The following is a 21,034-nucleotide window of genomic DNA, read 5'->3' as shown; positions in this document are numbered from 1 at the left end:
ATTTTATAGTTCCTTCCCTTCCCCTATGTTTATCTGTTTTGTTTCTTAAATTCCACATATCAGTGAGAGCATATGGTATTTGTCTTTCTCGGACTGACTTATTTCGCTTAGCATAATACCCTCTAGTTCCATCCACATTGTTGCAAATGGCAAGATTTCATTCTTTTTGATGGATGAGTAGTATTCCATTGTATGCATATATACCACATGTTATTTATCCATTCATCTGTTGATGGACATCTTGGCTCTTTCCACAGTTTGACTATTATGAACATTGCTGCTATGAACATTGGGGTGCACATACCCCTTTGAATCACTGCATTTGTATCCTTGGAACAAATACCTAGTCATGCAATTCCTGGGTCATAGGGTAGCTCTATTTTTAACTTGTTGAGGAAACTCCATATTGTTTTTCAGAGGGGCTGCACCAGCTTGCATTCCCACCAACTTACTGGTGGATTCTATCAGGTGAGGTCCATCCACACCATGGGCTGTCATTTTCTTGACTTAGTTTTCCAATTTCGAGTTGAGAGTTCCATTAGTTTAGAGAAATAACACTCAGAGTTGAAGATAAAATAAGGGGATGGTCCTAGACTTGAAACTTGTACTTTTAAGCATCATTACTCCGGTGTCCTCCAAATGGGTGGAATGCCGGTGCGTCTTTCATGTGAATGCCAAATACTGCAAATCAGATCCATGGAAAGAAGTAGTATCCCAGTAGGAATTCTGGAGAGGCTTCAAGACCATATACTTACATATGGTGGATATCGAATGCTGTATCCTGTTACGTTGTGTTACAGTTTTGGAGTTACACCATCATATTTCCCAAGTTGTGTGTGAAACTCCAACTCCTGATTGTTGTGGTTGTCATGAATAAATCCATCACCTTTGGAGCTTGGTAAACCATCTATAAACTTATTCTTCCTCAATGACAGTGGTGGCTCTCTTATCCATTCCAAGAGACTGAGGTTCCAGGTGTCCCCCATCTGCCTGTGCAGGTGGGTGATGGGAGCAGGTGTGCAGAGCAGACCAAAGCTCTAGAGCAGATGTTCCAGGCTGCTATTTGGCAGCAGAAACCTTTCCTCAGAGGGGACCTTCTAGGACGTTGGATACCAGAATGTGATGAAGGCAGGACTGCTCCCACTAATGTGGGTGGTGGGTCCCTGAGCCCCTCTTCGCAGGAAATCCCTGAGGACCCCCTTTTATTTTTTTAATTTTTAATTATTTTTTTAGGATTTTTTTTTTTATTTTTGAGAGAGAGAGAGAAAAAGAAAGAGAGAAAGCCCATGGGGGTGGGGGGAGGAGCAGAGCGAGAGGGAGAGAGAAACTTGAGCAGACTCCCCCCTGAGTGTGGAGCCTGATATAGGGCTTGATCTCATGATCCTGAGATCATGACCTGAGCTGAAATCAAGAGTCGGGTGCTCAACTGACTGAGCCACCCAGACATCCCAAGGACCCCTTTTAAAACCACTCTCTAGACTTGGCTAGAGTGAAGCCCTGAACCCCTGTGTGCTGTCCCCATTTCTTCTCTGGAGTCAGATTCAGGCAGGCCAGGTAGGACCCAGGTGCTGGGGTCGGAACATCAATCAATCAGTTCCTTGTCCAGGAAGGATTTCAGACAATATGACGTGAGAGGGAAAAACCATCAAAGTTTTTCATCAGTATCTATTATGTTATTGTTGGCTCTCTTTTCCTTTGACCTTCAATTGGTTATCTATCTTCGACTGATAACTTTAGGGGGGGATCTGCCTGCCTGACAAAGCCCTTCTGCTCCACGCTCCGTTATTCTTACACTTGTCACATCTGCCCTGTGCTTTTATCTCTCCCTGTCTGCTAGTTTTCTTCTTGCAAGATTGAAACAGGACCCAACAAATCAGCTGCCGGCCCCTCCTCCCATTTGCTCCTGTGGAGGGGAGGTCTACACTGGTTGTCTACATACTCTCTCAACCCCCCTATTGCTGAAACCCCTGGTCACTGGTTATCTTCCCCTTGCCCAGCCTCTAGATGCTTATCAAGTATATTTTCCAGATTACACGAGCAATGTATTTAACTTTGGTAAATATAAAAAGGAAAAAAAAAAAAAAAGAAGAAGTACTCACCATTCCACCCCCTATGTTAGCATATAATGACTAGCATTTTGGTGTATTTACTCTTGGGTGCCTTCCACACATTAGCCAGGAGGCACTTACCTTCCCTACAGCTGGAGCTGCCTTTCCTGTGGACACTGAGCCACCTTTATAAGGAGCTGGGAGAGGGAAGGACCCACTCAAGGTTCACAGTTTAGTGTCTCACCCAAGCCCCTGTCTGTGAGGCAGGAGCTCTTAACTGCCAGGAATTCCTGCCTTCTGCTGTTTCTTTTTCTACTTGCAACAGATCATAATAATTTCTCCATGCCCTTGAATTATACCCCCTTAATGACTCCACCCTTTTATTTCTTTTGGGTGGAATGTTATATTAATGGAAATTTAGGTTGCTTTCAATGGTCCCTATTAGAAATAACTCAGCAATGAATAGCTCTTCAGTACAACTTTTTTGTGTGTGTTTCTGACTGTTTCTTTTATCTAGGGTTCCCAAAGCCAGTTCATTTGGTCAACAATATTAAAGTGCCTTGCTACACATTGCCCAGTTGCTTTGCAGGCAGTAAAATGGTTTTCACCCCACCCAGTCATCTGGAAGCATCTGTCTCATCACCCTCTTCCCAACATAAAATACTATCATCTGAAAATATCTTCTCTTGGTGTTTCATTGTTGTTGGGCTTTTATGACAAGGGAGGCTTAGTCTGTTTTCGAGTTTACGAGCGATCTGTGTTCTCTCTAAAGTGGATTTGGATTTTAGCCCTTAGACTATTTTTCTACCGGGTTTTGTATTGTTCTGCCTGGTGGTACGACTTTGTTAATTTTCCTTAGCACACGATGCATTGATGCATCGACTGGTTTATCCCTAATGTGACTTTCTTTTTTTCTTTAAAGACTTATTCATTCATTTTAGAGAGAGAGAGAAAGTGAGGAGAGAGGGAGAGGGAGAGAGAATCCTCAAGCAGACTTCCCAATGAGTATGGAGCACAATGCGTGGCTCAATCCCAGGACCCTGAGATCATGACCTGAGCCGAAACTGAGTAGGACTCCTAAACGACTGAGCCACCCAGACGCTCCTACCTGGTGTGACTTTCACTCCTCCCTCCCCTCCTGGCTATGGTCCTATCCAATTTACCTGCCCTTTCCCAAGGTTCCCTGGGGAGGAGGGCTATGGATCATCTCCTTTTGCTCTCCAGGCCCTCCCCTGTGGCCTCTTCTGACCTTTGCCCATGGCCTTTGGTCCTCTGTCCCTTCCCCTGATGCCCCAGCTACTCTCTCATCCACACCTTAACTCCTGACTGTGTTCAGGCGGCGGATGAACTCCTGGAGCCCCTGGGATGTAAGACGTCCTAAAGAAAGCCCAAACTCATAATCAGTCAACCTGAACATCAGCTGGGTTCAGGAAAGCAGTTGGAAATGAATATCCAATGTAGGCATTTGACGTGTCAGAAAGGGGCAGCCCACTGCACATCTCACGCGACTTGCTCATTTCTTGTTTGAAGTGTGACTAAAAAAGCAAAAATACACCATTTCCTGTTGCAACGAAGAAAGCAGTTTTTCATTGTGAGGCAAATGAAATCATTTCCTGACCGTTGGTGCCCTACTTAGAAGCAATTTTCTGTATGGGGATCACAGTAAATACCTTGCAGGATTGATCTGTGGTTTTACAATAATGTATGTAAAGTACCAATTAATACTCGGGGCCTCTCTTTGAAATGTCTGGGGAGAGAAGTAAAAGCACTCGTCGTTTTAAACAGCCTGTACCAGCTGCTCTGAATCGGTTTCAAAGAAGCTTCCAGACTCCGTGGTGTGGGAGAGTTTTGAGGCTGCCTGGGAGGGGCAGTTGGGACGGAGAAGTCAGGCCCATGGGGCTGAGGGTCAGGAACATGTGGCTGAGCAGCAGGTCTAGGCCTCTCCACATCCAGGGGTTCTAGAAGGCTATGTGGAAGCAGTTTGAAAGCTGCAGGAGGATTTAGGGTTTGGGAGGGGCTGTTATTTATTCATTTAAATTATTCACTCACTAAATATTTGTACAGATCTACTCTGCGCACCTTGCCAGGTCCTGGGATTATAGTGCTGAACCAGAGAGATCTGGTCCGGAGACCAAACAGATCATTAAACAAATCAGGGCTCCCACGGCTGTGTGGGGGGTAGAGGTGCTGCAGGATCAGTCACCGGGATGTGCCCCCGGGTCCGGGTTCGGGTCCTGGGGGTCACAGAGCACTTCCCCAGAGAAGTGGTGCACACGTGAGGTCTGGAGGATGCACAGAAGACGAGCAGACAGGGGATCTGGGGAAGAGGGTTCCAGACAGAGGGTGGGACCCCGGGGGCCACTGGAGAGGCTGGTGAGGGGGAAGGAGGTGGGACTGGCTCTTGGTGACTGGACGGCTGGCATGGGTAGCTGGGGAAGCTTGGTGTCAGAGGAGGAGACTCAGGGAGACCAGGAAGGATGAGGCTTTCGTTCTAGAAATGTTGTGTCTACTGTGTCTGCCAGACAACACAGGGATGTGGATGGAGTAGCCGTTGGTGATTTTTGTCTGCAGCCCGGGCTGAGGGTCGGAGGGCGCCCCTGCAGGTTGGGATGGGAGGGTCCGGGTGTGCGGAGAACTGGGGCAGCCTCGGAAGCCTCCCCGTGGTGGCTGAGGCTTCTGCGTCTCCCGGACTAAAGGCCAGCTGCCAGGCCTGAGAGGGAATGGCCGGGTGTCCCTGGGGCCCAAGTGTCGGCTCTGAGTCTCAGGGCGACCTGGACACCCAGGCCCTCGGCCCCTGCCACCACGGGGTGGATCAGGGCCTGGATCCTGCTCAGAGTCCGGCCCCTTCCTCTAGCTGACATAAGCCATCGTTAGGGCTTGTTCTTTCCGTTCCCTTTACTCCAAATCCCTTAAGCTGGAAGTAGCTACTGCGAACCTCCCAAGTGTGGTGGTCTGCGATGCGGGACCCCGCCTCGGAGAGGGACATCAGGGGCGGGGGGCAGGGCCAGTGCCGTGAGGACGGGAACTCAAGCAGGTCCTGGAGGATGCGGGGGGATGAGTCCAGAAGAGCAGGGCAGGGGTGCAGTTACCTGTGGGGGTCCTGGGGCGGAGCAGGAGGTGGTGGAGACAGAGGGCCCTGAGACGGGGCTTTCTGCGAAGCCCTTTAACTGTTTGCAGCTCAAACTAACCCCCCTGCCCCGCCCCATTCTCCACAGACAAGATGTCCTTCGAGGGGGCCAGGCTCAGCATGAGAAACAGAAGGAACGGCACGATGGACAGCACCCGGACCCTGTACTCCAGCATGTCTCGGAGCACAGACGTGTTCTACAGCGAAAGCGTGAGTCCCCAGCGGCATGATCACGTCAGAAGGCAGCACTCTGGCCATTATGTTATTTAGGGGACCCACTGCTTTTTTAAAAAGCTTGTACCGTATAGTGTTTTCTTCTGTGGGCTGTTTGGGTCACACGTGGAAACATTTTCTCTTCTGTGTTGTTTTCCCAGCATCCTTATTTTAAAAGTTGTAACCTTAACCTTAATATGTTGTTACATGATGTGTTTGTTAACGGGCGGCTGGTGCACTTTACAATACTGAGCTGTTAACATTCGTTTTCCTGCTTCGTGCTTGGTGTTCTTGCCTCCAGCCCTGCAGGGCTGCGCAAATGATTCTTGAATCTAAGTCCTTCTCTTCAACGTGGAGAGGGACATGGCGGGGGGAGGTGCAGGGCTGGTGCCATGAGGACGGGAACTTAAGCAGGTCCTGGAGGATGCAGGGGGGATGAGGCCAGAAGAGCAGGGCAGGGGTGCAGTTACCCGTGGGGGTCCTGGGGCGGAGCAGGAGGTGGTGGAGACAGAGGGCCCTGAGACGGGGCTTTCTGCGAAGCCCTTTAACTGTTTGCAACTCATACTAACCCCTAGTGGGCATGAGGCCCCACTGCCTTACATTTGGTGTCAGCTGCCTTTTTGATTTTTCCAACCTGGTGGGTGTGCAATGGGAAGTCACTGTGGTTTTCCTTCACAGTAGCTTCATTATTGGTGAGGCTGAGCCCTCTTCACACATTTATGGGTTATTTTTGTGTCCTCTTTTATTCGATGCATGCTCATGCCTCTTGTCATTTTCCCCTTCGTCCTATTGTTAGTGATTTCAAGTCCTTGGTAGATAGTCTATCTACCAATCCTGTGATGATCAGTGTGTATTGCAATTATATTCTCCCACTTGAGGAGTGTAGTTTTTTCCAATGTATTCTTCAGCTCTTTCCAAATAGTTTGCTTTTGCATCTGAAGGGAAGCCTTTGGTGTATAGGAACTTGTGGTTGTTTATCAGAATGAGGTCCCGGATATGCCTTACCACCTTGTCCATGGGGGAGCAAATACAACCCTTTAAGGAGTCTTTGGAATATGTCTTCTTTTGAAAAGCAAGTGTAAGAGGAAAGAGAATCTGCTTTGATACATTATTTATGCTAAACTATCAACAAATGCTTACATTCCCTTGGTAGTCTTAGAGACGGAAAAACACAATTTGTATGTGTATCATGACATTGATTACAAGATAACGCCAAGTTAACTTGTAGAAAAATTTGCATTTAGTTATAAAAATTTAAATGTATGCCTCTTTTAAAAACCGTTGTAGTACTCTAAAAACATGAACGGCTGCTGGGTGCTATGAATATGTGGTAAATTCTTAAAACCTTTGAAGTAGGTATAGATCACATTTAGTATTTGTTAATGACAGCAGTGTGTGAGAATAAATTAGTGATATGCTGTCTAATGTTCTTTCTCCAAAGGACTTGGTGAATTTTATTCAAGCGAATTTTAAGAAACGGGAATGTGTCTTCTTTACCAAAGATTCCAAGGCCACGTAAGCAATGATTTTCCCTCCGTTTTTGCTTCCATGTTGGAAAATAAATTATTAACAACCATTACAATGAAAAAACGAATGTTCACTAGTTCATTATTAAAGTTGTTTTCATCTTGCAATTCTCAGAAATGGTGGGTGAGCAGGAAGAATTTGGCAAGTAGCTTGGACTTGGTCCCTAGAGTGAGTCCCTAGAGCGGTATCATTTCGTTTCATATTTTTAGCTTTGGCCAATAGTTGGTAGAGCCTCCAAGAGAGGCTGTTGCCCCCTTCAGTGTTCCCATGAGCCTGGGAGCCCACCTGAGTGACCACCTGAAGGTTGTTGTGCTGTAGTGCTTGGCAGATGACCCCAAGAATGAGCGTGTGGGGCAATCTGGCTCTTCTGTTAGGCTGTTGACTTTGGGCCTTCCCATCCAATAGGGTGTTCATCTACTCCGAGTCTCAAGTGTTTTGGAGCATTAAGGCTGGGTTTCAAAAGCCATGGAGAGCGGCCCTCAGCAGCTGTAAATGCAGGAGGTGCTCGATGAATGTTAGCTAATGAGCGAGTGAGTGAATGGACCGACTGCTGATTTTGAAGATGCGCCTGGACCCAAAGAGATAATTTTAGTGCTACCCCCCTCTCATCCTGTCCCTCTGCCTTTCCTCTGTTGCCTGGGGCTGAGAGGAGAAAGAATCTAGCTATTAATTGGTTGGATAGTTGCTGTTGTAGTTTATAATTAAAGCACTGACCTTCTGCTGAGCTGAGGCAGCCAACAGAGGAAGGATGTAAGAACAAGTAAGAGCAGGTGCGTTGGAACCAGCCCTGGATCCAACCTTGGCTCGGCCGCCTGCTCGCTGCATGACCTGGAGCCAATTATTCTTCTTTCTGAACCAAATTCTCTGATGCTAAAACGCTAGCAAAGTATACCTCATGGGTTGTGGCAAGGATTCAATGCAGTAGCACACAAAATACCTACCATAGTGCCACAGAGCATAAAAAGGCCTTAATAAATGCATTTTCTTGATTTGTGTCAATTAGAAAATGAACATCAGAAAAACTAAGAATCTCTATTTTGTCGCTGGTGGAAACTTACTCATCATGAGTCATTTTGACAGAGTACAAACTTCATGAGTCAGCTATTTATTCCCTGAATGGTTTCAATGAAAGATTTTGCTGTTAATCTATTGTTTGACTGGTAGAAAATACAGTTTGGATTCATTCATTCACTCAACAAATATATATTGAGCATCTACTATGTCATGGGGACTTACATACTTGATTGCTAATTCTACAACTACCCCCTTTTCAAGGTAGCTGCTTTTTAAAAAAGATTTTATTTATTTATTTGAGAGAGAGAAAGAGAGTGAGAGACAGTGTACAAGTTGGGGGAGGGGCAGAAGGAGACGGAGAAGCAGACTCCTCGCTGAGCAGGGAGCCTGATGCGGGGCTTGATCCCAACCCTGAGATCACGATCTGGGATGAAGGCAGACACTTAATGAATTGAGCCACCCAGGCACCCCAAGTTAGCTGTTCTTATCACTTGACAGACAAGACATGTGAGCCCCAAGAGTTCAGTATTTTACCCAAGGTCACACTGCCAGTGGGAGAGGGATGAGGGACTGGACCCAGGTTTTCTGATTCCTAGCTTGTGTGCTCTTTTTATCTCCTGCCCCCACCCTTTCTAAGAACGACACTGCCTCAGACTGACAGTATTCATCAGCAATTTCTTAGGTACAGAAATCCAGTCTAATTGGTTTAAGTGAAAGGGGTAGTAATGGGAACTTTTGGCTGAAAAGCACAACCAGAGCCAGGGCTCAATGGCGCAGAGACTCTGTCTCTTCCCACCTGTCATTTCTGTTGTTCTCTGGGTGGGCAGGCTCTTCACAAGTGGTGGCAAAGTGGTCACCATATCTGACATGTTACCAGCTTACCATTTTACCAGTGGGGGAAAGAGGGCCTCATTTTTAGCAAATCCTCCAAAAATTCTGGACTGATGTTCATGGCTCTTCTTGGTCTTAGTTGGGCTGTGTACCCACCTCTAAACTTGTCCCTGGGGCTGGGGAATAGGATATGTTGATTGGCCAGGCTTGGGTATTGTGTCCACATGGACCCCGTGTGGAAAGGAAGGATTCCTCAAAGGAAAATCGGGGTGCTCCTACTAACAGAACAGGAAATGGATGCAAGGTAGGGAAACCTATAGCTGTCCACCTTAAAGTGCTTGATTACAGCTTGAGTCTGGCCCAAAACAAAGGGAGATGTGGTGAGCAGCCCCCATCTTCAACAACACAAGCAGAGGACAGGAACACCTCAGGGTCTTCTGGTTCCCTTCTAGAAGGACACAAGGTTGTAGACCAGGGTCAAGACTCTACTCTTTGGAATTTCCCATATTTATTACTATTATGTCTCCATAGGTGGTAGGAATACTCTGTGTCATCCAAATTACCCACTGGACAAGGAAATCAAATGAAGTGACCATTAATATTGATACCCCGAATTTGCTGGTTTGCCACACAAGCTGACATAGGCTGTCCAAGTCTCCCCAGAGAATCCCTGGGGTTGCTCATATGTGCTACGCCCAGACTGCTCAAGTTTCTCTGCTCTACCCCTTATGGATGTCTATTTCTCGAGTAGTCACTGGAGAATGATGCCCAACCATCGCCCCTACTGGTGAAGGCCTTCTGAAACATTGCTGCCCAGCTTAGGGGCTGTGTCCTGGCACTCCTGAGGCTGTAAGCCCCTGATCTGGGTTTGCTCTCTTCTGTTCTCACTGCCTTGACCATGCTGCATTCTAGCTAGAAATAGGGAGGACTCGACTTTCTCTAGAGCGGCTCGCTGCGATGGAACTTTCTGTCATGTCATCGAAATATCCTGTATCTGCACTGTCCAATATGGTAGGCACTGGCCACAGGTGGCTCTTGAGCATTTGAAATGTGGCTAATACAGTCAAGGAACTGAATGCATGTAATTTTAGTTTTAACTAATTTAAACGTTGCCACATGTGGCTAAAGGCTACCTTACTGACATGTAGCTCTATAGCATTCAGACTTGAGCTGAGAAGGCCCTGATGTCCTCCCGTCCGCTCCATCTCTCTTCTCTGTCACCCCATCTCTCCTGTAGGTATCTGCACTCCTAGTGCCTTCCTGGCCTCCTCTCCATTTGTAAACCAAGTCATGCAGATTGGCGCTTAGAGGGCTACCAGCCTGCAGACCATCAGGATGGAGCCTACAGTTCTCTCAGCCAAGGTCACCTGAGGCACACCCCTACCCTTAAAAGGGAAAAGGGCTTAAGAGTCTGTCTTCAGTTATAGGAAGAACAGGTGGGGCAGAGACTTCTCTTTCCTATCCTGCAATGAGCTTTGGTGGGTGTGGACAGACCCCAGTGGGTGGCAAGATGGTAACCGTAGAGAGAGGAGGAAGCCAACTTGGACTCTAGTGGGAGGACTCTGAGACCACTGGGGAGCAGCCTTGGCTCAGTAAGAGAGCTGAGTAAGTACCCCAAGTAAGGGACTGAGTAAGAGAAAGGACTGAGGAAGTTGAGGTCGATTCTGGTTGTCTTTCTTTTCTTGGCCAAACTGCGTGATGCCCCGCAAACTGTTCCAGAAAGGAGGCGAGATTACTGCTGAAGGAGGGATTTTGGATCCAGGCTTTACCTCCGTTTTTATAGCCCTGGAAAATACTGAAAGTCTGACATACATTTTGAACACAGATAATTTCCATACTCTATAGTAATTAAGACTTTGAGTTACAAGGAACTCAAGCTAGCTTAACCCAAAAGGGTTGATTTACTATAAGGAAACAGTAATGCCACACAGAACCCAAGAAAAGGCTTGTCTCAATCCAGTGGTGTAGATGGGATTGTAGAGCAGGGACAGCCTCGCTGGGGTCCCTGTCACATGTGTACTCTCCAGCAGGAACTCACACTGATGAATCATTCACAGCCTCACCCTTAGGAGGGTGAGCTGCTTGTGAGGATTCCTGCCACAACATATTTGTTCCTCGCTATCTAAGGTCTTCATTGTGTGGCTTTGGTAGTTACCCTGGGCTTCCAGCACTTCAAAAACGATCTCTGTTAGCAGAGTAACTCATTTCATGTAACACAGTTGAGGCCAATTGCTTCCACGTAGTAGAATCTCGGTCACAATTAGAATCTGTCTGCTTCTGGGGCAATCATAAAACCTCCTCCCCAAACTAGTTTTTGCTCCATTGTATTTTTAGAAGCTGCCATAGAAAAGCATGCCACTATTATCGTTTTGTAAAATGAAAATGTGATCTACTACCATGAAGTGTTTTTAGAACTAATTCTACATTTTGTCAAATAAGCTTATCAGTGAAGAAGACCTTGAGAATATAGTCCTTCCTGTGGCAGATATGTAACAGCTATGTATGCTTAAGCCCACCTTCTGGAAGGCAAAAACAAAACAAAACAAAACAAAAAACTTACTTCACAAAAATCACCGAGGAATGATGAGGATTCAAACTATTTACAAGAAGACTAAATCAATGTATTTACTCATTTATGCCTTCATCATTTGGAGGATATTAGTTGAATGCCAAGAGCAGAGAATAGAAGATAAACAGAGTCTCGTTAGAAGCAAACCCTAACAGAGTTTCTCAGCTTGTTGTATACCTTTATTTGACCCAGGCTGCACAGGGAATCCTTGCTTCAGAGTTACCACATGTAGTTGCCCAGGCTGTGCACTGCACAAGTGTGCTAAGGGTCACAGGCCTATGTCTGCCAGAGGGGACATGTTTTCTAGCATGTTGGTGGTTAGGGTGACTACATACTTTATTTTGAGACTTGGAACACTGATAAGCAGGATGCAGGCTCCGACCCTACTCGGGCTAGGGCAGCAGATATAAACTCGGATTGTTCTGGGCAGATCAGGATGTTTGGTCACTCATGCTGTTCTGCTTCTCCACCGGCCATGGCTCCCTTGAATTCTTAGCACCTTCTGACTCTTGTCCAAAAACCGATGGGAGAGAGAGAGAGAATAGGGGGAGCCAAGTGGGTGGGGCAGGCAGAAAGAAACTGGGAGAATGGAGAGTTGCTTTGGCCATATTCACATTTTTGTTGTGGCTCTTATTCATCTCTTTGGAGACATGATGGTCAAGATGCAACGCAGCTCTGGATAGAGCAACCAAGTAGCCATGGCATGTATTTTTACATTTTTTTTAAACTGCATTTTTCTTCTTTTCTGTTGCCATTGCCTCTGCTATTCCTTGATTTGCATGTACCTAAAAGTCACTCGATAGAGGGTGTGCCATTGTTCCCACCCTCTCAGCAACCCTGAGAGGAGGGGGGCTGTGCTGGGGGAAAGGAGGGGTTTGCTTGTTCTGCACTAAACTGTGCGGTCCCCCAGACCGGAGAGCAGGCGTCCCATCCAGTTAATCCCTGGGTGCGGTGAGTTTCGCCTAGGCCCGCCTCAGAGCAGATTTTCAATCCTTTACCTCTTACTGCCTATCTTTTCATCCTCCTCCAACTTCGTAGGTGCACACGTGTCCCTTAACAAACACATACGTTTTAGTTCTGCAGCACTTTTCACGGGAAGAAATAGTGTTCATTTACTGCAGTTTGTCCTTGTCTAGCCCAAATGATTGAAAGTCTCCCAAGCAGCTGATGTCCAGTATGGACAGGATGGTCTCTCTAATTTCTGGATCGCATTGGGTCCCTGCCAGGGGACCCACTGTCTCCAGTGAGTACCATCCCCAGGAAGGAGGGCTCACCTCACCTCAGGAGAGCGTTACTGGCCGGGCACACTGGCAGGGCCAGCACTCAGGGCTCCTGCGTGTTATGAACCATGCGGGAAGCTACATAAATGATCTCCAGATTCCTAAGGCTTAATCCCATAATAACCTCAGGGCTCTGTATGCAGAGGCAGACTCTGTGAAGGCACTCCTGTATCCCAGCTCTCAATACAGAGCCAGCTTTTTGGGGTATGGACAATAGACAACAGGGATAAAACACCAAGATAGATAGCTCTTAAACAGTCCACTGAGATGATGAAAAAAGTCGGAAAACAAGACTTGATGGTCAGATCTCTTTCTGTGTTTTTTAAGCTAATAATGTGTAGTTTATTCTAAAAATGCGATGAATGATGAAATCTGTTCCTTCCTGCTGACATCACCCCGCTCAGGGACAGTGTGTGCAAGTGTGGTTATGCCCAGAACCAGCACGTAGAAGGCACGCAGATCAACCCCAACGAGAAGTGGAGTTACAAGAAACACACCAAGGAATTTCCGACCGATGCCTTCGGGGATATTCAGTTTGAGACCCTGGGGAAGAAAGGGAAGGTAAGCAAAGGTTTTCTACTTTAGCTAATTCATACAACCTGGACTACCTTGAGTTACCTTGAATTGGCTCATAGTGTGGAGGCAGGAGAAATGGGTAGTCAATGCGAAAACGAAGGCAGGAAAAGATAAACCTTGTAAGAGTCGCAAAGCTGTGATCAGATTATGTGCCACTGGAGAACTCAGCTCGTGACTGGCTGCTGCTCAGAGGCCTTCCCCTGAGCGCACTGCAGGCCTATTACATCTGCGCCGAGCCCCGCTGCTACAAAAGGCCCGTGAACCCTTTTACACCTTGTCCCATTTAGTTTAGCTTATGGCAGTCTTGAGAATACATATGGCCCTGAATAAGGTGACATTTCGCTCTACACACCCACATTTTAGGCTTGTCCACCCGGCCTTAGGACAAGGTTTAATGACCGGGAAGTGGTATCCTCAAATGCGCGGGGGTCTTCTGTCTCCATGGCAGCACCCTCCCTAGGCAGCTGGAAAGCCTGGGCCTACACTCCTGCACCCCTAAGCCCTGTGTTTGCAGCCCTGGAAGGTGGCCCACTGCTGTCTCTTCCCAGGGCCCCAGTGGCCATCTCTTGCCTGCCCTCAGCTCTCTTACCTGGGTCTTGTCCCTCGGTCCGTAGTCAATGCTGGCGCTGGAGGGCTCCCTAACATGTAAATCCCGTCCTGTTTCTACTCTGCTTCAAGCACCTCACAGGCGCCCCACGGCCCTTAGGATAAATTCCCGGGTTCTCCAGCTGGCCCGGATGACCCGTCGGTGGCGCCCCCCCAGCCTACTGCTTTCCTTCCACCTCCGGGTGGGGACCCCCCTTAGCTGCCGGCCCGTGCGCCTCGCCCCTCCCACAGGAACAGGTGGTTGGGAGGACAGGTGCCGACCCCGACACTTGCCCTCTTCCCCGCAGTATATCCGCTTGTCCTGTGACACGGACGCGGAGACCCTCTATGAGCTGCTGACCCAGCACTGGCACCTGAAAACGCCCAACCTTGTCATTTCTGTGACCGGCGGTGCCAAGAACTTCGCCCTGAAGCCACGCATGCGCAAGATCTTCAGCCGCCTCATCTACATCGCGCAGTCCAAAGGTGCGGGCGGTCCCTGCGGGGCGGGGGGGACAGTGCGCTGCCTCGGTGGAGGCTGGGCCCCCTCGTCCTCAGGGAAGGAACCGAGTCTCCAAATGCAGTTCCTGCGCAGCATCTAGACGCTCTAGAAGTACACGATTAATCACGATCTATGAATCAAATGAATGGACAGACAGGGAGCTCTGGCAGGTGGTAGTGGGGGGCTTGGGGGTGGGGGGTGATGGTAGGGGGTCACAAGCGTCAAGGTGTGTCCTTGTGGGTACTTTTGTTTCCTTGAATCGTCTAAGGTTTTCCTTGAGTGGTTTCTACATATAAAATTGTACCCAGAAAATTCTCTGCCGAATCGAAAAGGAAAGTTTCATTCCTTTGCTATTTAATTTCGAGAGCTGTGATTCATCCTTGGAAATAGCGATGGTGCTTGGCAGGTTGTAAGCACCAGGTGAGAGTTTGATTGAGATCAAGACGAGTAACTGTGGCTTTGTTACCTGAAATATTCAGCGTAGTGCTGAATTTTTAATTTATTCTTTTTAATTTTTTTATTATGAAAAATTTCAAACCTACAGAAGAGTTGAAAGAATCATATAATGCACATCTGTACACCCTTCACTTAGAATCACAAATTATTAACAGTTTCCCACATTTGTCTTATAACTTTCCAAAAAACAGTCTCATGTTACGATTTTTAAAGACTCATTTGAGAATAAATTGCAGGCATCATGCCCTTGGCCCCTAAGTATGTCAGCATGAATCTCTCAGGAACAGGGGTGTTCTCTCCCATAACCCAGTACAATTTTCAAACCTGAGAAAGTTAGCTGCCCAATACTGTTATCTAAAGAACAGTCCATATTTTAATTTTGCTAATTGTTTCAACATTGTCCTTGTAAGCAAACAAAACAAAACAAAAACCCCAAAACCAAACCCCCCCAAAACCAAAACCCCCTCAAACCAAAAAATGAACCAACCAAACAAAAACCCCCCTTTTTCCCCCTCAATGGACTCCGTTGAATTTAGCTTTCCATGTCGTAGCAAACCAAAAAGCTTTTTTTCATCTGGGATTGTTCTGCAGAGTTTCTTGGTCTTTCAGGCCATTTTGAGGAATATAGACAAATCGTTTTTGCAGACTGTCCCTTCATTTGATATGATGTTTCCTCACGATTAGGTTCAGTTTATCAAAGCCTATTATTTTAAAAATTTCTTCGTTAAGAATATTAGTTAACTGACAGAGCTAAGGACACGTCTTATTTTAGATAAGAGTTTTCTTTTAACGTCAAGAAGAAACCCGGATGTTGTTCCCATTTCCTGACCCACCAGAGGGAGCTGCAGTAGGACGTTACTTTATTATGAAACTGAGCAGCTCGGCTTCCTTACTACTAAATCCTGAACACACATCATTCATTCAGAATACTTATAAAATGCCTACTATGTGTCAGGAATTGTTTTAAGTGCTGGGAATATAACAGAACAAGACAGATAATAGCCCTGCCCTGCGTACCTCCAGTCAGATGAAGGGAGGGGCTGGTGCTGGATGTTAACAGTCTCGTGTCCTCTGCGTTGGCTTCACTTCCTCTTGCCTGGTGTGAAAGGGAAACGTTGACAACTAAAATCTGTCTAGAGGAAGGAGACCAGGTGTCGAGGGTCTGCAGTTCATGTCCTGTGAGAAATGGTTGCAGGAATCGGGTAGGACAATCCCAAGGACCATGCTGCATTTATACCTTAAAATATTGGAAGGGCTTTTATCTGGGAGATGACTAAACCCGTTTCTTATCGCTGAAGAGAGTAGTACAATTACAGAATGGAGACAAACAGTGAGCAAAGGGACTTTCTAGCAACTGGGCGAGAGGGCCGCCCGGAGCCTCTTGAGCCTTCCATCACCAGGGCTAATCAAGACACGCCAGTGACCATCCTCAGGCTGGATTCTTGCCTGGGTAGTACATTAGATCAGGGTCGCTTCCAACTTAGATTCTATTATAATGCTAAATAATACTTTATAAGTATTGTCTTTACTTCATTTCTGAAAAAAAATGTGCAAAACCCTTGACATTGTGAAGATCATCAAACATAAACCTTAACATACCGGTGTGCAAAATTGTGTCATTATAAAGTAAAGCTACATGGTAGGCACCAGGGTCATGGCACCAGGGTAGGGGTCTGGGAGCCGAGTGCTCTGCTTTCTGTGGCGGCACTGCCTTAACTTGCTCACAAGCTCGGGCCCAGCATTTATTTTCCATAACAAGATTTACTGGCAAGGCTGGTTAGGGATGCAGATTCCCTGGCTCCGTCCGCCCCCTGGAGGATCTGATGATTTGGATCAAGCGTGGGGTCCCGAATTTGTATCTTTTTTAAACCAACATCTCTTAGGAACGCCTCCAAAGATCCTCTTCTCCTTCCTCTTCATAGGGTCCTCGGCAAAGCCCACTGCAAGGGGTGGCTGGCAGTGTTGCGTCCTGGTGCTCAGATGGTGGGGGCTTCTTCAGGGATCTGTGAGCCCAGGATGGGAAGCTTACTCAGAGCCAGCTGAGCATTTGCTCTCCTCCCTCATTGACAGGCGCCTGGATTCTCACTGGAGGCACCCATTATGGCCTGATGAAGTACATCGGGGAGGTGGTGAGAGACAACACCATCAGCAGGAATTCAGAGGAGAACGTTGTAGCCATTGGCATAGCGGCTTGGGGCATGGTCTCCAACAGGGACACCCTCCTCAGGAATTGCGATGCTGAGGTATGGGACAGGAGGAGGGATGGGACAGGTGGAGGTCTGTGAGGTCACGTGGGAGAAAGACCATGGCATGAGGCTCTGGCCTGAATACTGTGGCTCTGTGATGGGGCCAGCTCATGGGGAAGTCAGCCTTACAAGGAGCACCTTTGGGACAGACAATTAAAAACAAGGATGACATGGATACCTAGGTGGTGCAGTCGGTTAAACTTCCGATTCTTGATTTTGGCTCAGGTCATGATCTCAGGGTCACGAGATCGAGCCCTGCATCTGGCTCTGCGTCTGTGGGCATGGAGCCTGCTCAGGATTCTCTCTTTCCCTCTATCCCGTGCCCCCCCAACTCTCCCTCTCTAAAAAACAACAACAAATCCCCCCAAAACAACCAGCAACAAAAAAACCCCAAAACCAAAACCTCCCCCCCCAAAAAAAACAAGGATGACACAATCAAAGAAGTCCTGAGAAGGAATTACTAAAGGGTGTGTCTTGTTTATTAAAATTTCTTGCTGACAATATGTTGAAGTCAGATTCTTTATTCTTTATAACCATGACCTGAGTCTGTCCCAGGAGGGCTCAGCCCTGGCCACCATACCTTTATTGCTTGGCCACACTCACAGGAATTGCTGTGAACCCTGGTTAATCTGGCATTAAGAGAGCTGTGAACAGTTTTCCCCTCAAAGTTTCCTGTGAGCATATTTAGAGAGTAATCAACATACATTTCATGTTGTAAATGCAAGGTAGACGTATGAGGTTTTGTATCAAGTGTAGAATTTTGAAAACAGCATTTCTAGTGAGTTGAAAACCTCCTTAAGCAATGGGTGATGTCTACCTAGAAGCTTTGGACCAGATGTTCAGAAATCCCAATTTAATCTACACCTTCTTCCACCTGGGACTCCTTGGAAGTTTAGGTGGTAAATGTTCAGAATTTTTAGAATTATTCTGGTTCTTTTTATTTTTATTTTAAAAGATTTTATTTATTTATTTAGAAAGCTAGAGCAGGGGTGGGGCAGAGGGAGAGGGAGAGAGAGAGAATCTCAAGCAGAGTCCACATAGAGCATGGAGCGGGATGCAGGGCTTGATCTCACGACCCTGAGATCATAACCTGAGCTGAAATCAAGAGTCAGATATTTAATTGACTGAGCCACCCAGGCGTTCCTGGTTCTTTTTATTTTTAAAAATGATATTACTTCTGTGCCTGTTAACATTTCTGAGGTGTGTAAAGGACAGAGGAGAGTGGGGAGCCATTTCTGAGCATTTCCCAGGAGGCAGCAGGTGGGGTAGGAGGAGGAGGGTTTTGCAGAGAGAGTAGACTAGGTGTGAGGAACTTTTCTAGCTAGATAGTCTAGAGCGAGCTCTCTGAGTTTTTATAATAATAGCCTTGTATTATCATGGGATGGATTAATTGTGCAGAGTGAATGGTAGCTTTTATTATTATTTCTAGATGCTCAGCCGGGGTGGCAAAATCATCTCCCATCAGATGCCAACTTCAGGGGTCAGAGTGGCCTGGGGTAGGATTCTGAGGAGAGTGGCAGGCTGGGTGGGAAAGAATGCAGTGTTTATCTCTTAGCCATGTTTGTCCTGGGCATCAGCTTAGTGTTGTATAATCACCATTGCCGTGGTGATACATTCCATATATGAATTCATAAAATCACAAGAACAACCCCGTAAAGGAGGTACTTTCCACCCCTGGATTGGAACAGCAACGAAAAAAGACTTCAGTATTTCTCTGGTGGCATCCTCTATCAACAAGTAAAATGTGAAATGAATATGTAAAGACTAAATAGAGAGTTCCAATCACTTGGAAATTAAGAAAGAAACAAATGAACAACATCTTGCTAAATAACTATTGGGTCAAAAATATAATCGCAGATCACTTAGAAAGCAATGGAAATGAAAATATTATATGTTAGGACTGACAGTATATGGCTAAAGCTGCGCTCAGAGTGGAATGCATTGCCCTATACCTTTATTAGCAAAAATCAAGAAAATAATTCAATAATAATAATAATAGTAACATTATTTAATCTTCACAACAATGAAGTTAACAATGCGCTAAGTGCTACTATTACCTTCTCATTACAGATGAGAAAACTAAGTCATAGAGAAAGTAAGAAGCTTTCTTTATTCACATGGCTAGTAAGTGTCAGAGCCATGGTTCATGGTCTTTTAGCCACCACAGTGTTCAAATTAATAGGTTTGAAAAATAATACCACTAACAACACTTGAGAAGGAGGAAAAGAATAATATTCCATCAGAAATAAATTAATTAGAAAAGAAAAAAGTGGAAGAATAGAAATATTCTTTATTCTCTGAAATCATTTTAACAATTTAATTAAGGAATAAGTAGAACTAAGAAATCAAATATAATAATAAATATTAAGAAAAATTGTACAGAAATGACAAACAACCATATGTCAATACGTTTGAAAATCTCACGGAAATTTTTCTGTAAAACTATCATTTCCAAAAGCTGATTCAACAAGAACTAGAAAATCTGATTAGATGAATATCAGTGAATGACCTTAGAGGGAAATAAAAATCTTTAAAATTGCTCTGGGCTAGATGATTTCACCCAGAAAAAATTTTAAAAGTCTATTAAGAGTTAATTTAAAAAATGGTTGTGGTCTCCAACACATGCAGAAGCATGAGATCCTTATAAATTGCTGCAGAAAGATCAAATCTGAGCCCTTTCTGGAAAACCATTTCAAAATTTGTATCAAGTGCATGAAGACTGTTCATACCATACTTATAAATATCACTAGAGAATTTTATATTTAGACATTATTAAAACATTATTAAAATATTTCTGATGGTATCAAGAATTGACATAAGCCTAAATACCTAGTAATATCGAGAACAGAGGGATCTTCAGGTAGATTACTGTATAAACATGAAGGAAAATGGTGCAAAATAATATTTCCAAAGATTTTCTGATAATATAGAAAATATTTGCAGTTTTAAATAGAAAATTATGAAAACAAAGTAAATTAATCTATATGCTTAAGAAAGACATAAGTACACTAAAGTCTTGATGGTGATTATCACTGAGTTGTGGAATTAAGCATGATTTTAATTTTTCTTGTACTTTTCTGCATTTTTCATGTTTCCTACAATGATTATGTATTATTTTTAGATATTCAGATTATAGCACTAGTTTTTATTCCTTTAATATGTCTGTTAATGATACTCTCTAGTGACTTAGAGTAGTTTCATAGCAAACTCATATGATCTTGTGGTCAACTTCTTTGTTTCTTTTCTGTCTTCCCTGGAAAATAGTGCTTGGTCTTTTGCATAAGTTGAACCCAGTAGTTGTTCACAATAACTTTGTCGACCATATCGTCCCATGAGGTTTCTATTCATGGCTTCATTACAACAAACTCTACTACTAGTAGATGGGCTTTACCAGGACCCAGATTGAGCTGGCCTGAAACAATACCAGGTTTCACAAACACTGAAGTTTTATTCCTCTGGAGTCAGTGTTAAACTGCCAAAAGTATTGCTGCATTATATATGTACAAAAAAGAGCTCACGCCTCTCCTATTCTTGTTACTTAAACTTTAAAATCCCTTTGTCAAAGTACAACCACATAGGGACACCTGGGTGGCTCAATCGTTAAGCGCCTGGCTTCGGCTCAGGTCATGATCCCAGGGTTCTGGGATCGAGCCCCACATCGGGCTCCCTGCTCAGCAGAGAGTCTGCTTCTCCCTCTCCCTCTGCCTGCCACTCCCACTGCTTGTTCTCTCTCTTATCAAATAAATAAATAAAATCTTAAAAAAAAAAAGTACAACCACAAAAGCAAACCATAAGGCAAAACAACACAAAATTTCACACTCACTGAGTGGGTTCATGTTAAAACCTATAAACCGATGCAGGAAAATTGAAATTCTGTAATATCAAGTCTTCTTCCAGTGTTAGGATATGTCCCTCAATTTATGCAAGTCTGTGTCTTTGAGGAAAATTTTACAGTTTTCCTCATTAGGACCTACATATTTCTTCTTAATATCATTTCTAGAGATTTTATATTTTTGTTATTATTGTGAATGGGGTCTTTATTCACTGTAATTTTGGAAGA

The 21,034-nt window shown here is 45.3% G+C and overlaps 1 protein-coding gene across 3 annotated transcripts in view; it reads left to right on the top strand.

Moving 5' to 3' along the window:
- The window catches only part of TRPM8 (transient receptor potential cation channel subfamily M member 8), an 81,651-nt gene that overhangs the window by 7,368 nt on the left and 53,249 nt on the right, over positions 1 to 21,034 (top strand). For 2 of the 3 annotated variants that reach the window (XM_081813348.1, XM_081813347.1), the window contains exons 2-6: positions 5,264 to 5,385; positions 6,830 to 6,903; positions 13,014 to 13,170; positions 14,079 to 14,256; positions 16,799 to 16,971. In XM_081813348.1, coding sequence (XP_081669474.1) covers positions 5,269 to 5,385; positions 6,830 to 6,903; positions 13,014 to 13,170; positions 14,079 to 14,256; positions 16,799 to 16,971 — 699 coding nt within the window. In that variant the 5' untranslated portion in view covers positions 5,264 to 5,268. Of the gene's footprint in view, positions 1 to 5,263; positions 5,386 to 6,829; positions 6,904 to 12,754; positions 13,171 to 14,078; positions 14,257 to 16,798; positions 16,972 to 21,034 lie in introns of those variants that run through there. The other variant, XM_081813349.1, reaches the window with a different exon arrangement.

This window comes from Leptonychotes weddellii, chromosome 3 (assembly GCF_054177405.1).
Source record: "Leptonychotes weddellii isolate Sample4059 chromosome 3, ASM5417740v2, whole genome shotgun sequence".
Classification (NCBI taxonomy): Eukaryota; Metazoa; Chordata; class Mammalia; order Carnivora; family Phocidae; genus Leptonychotes; species Leptonychotes weddellii.
Note: the sequence above shows the minus strand (reverse complement) of the source record. Positions and strands in the feature narration are given on the sequence as shown.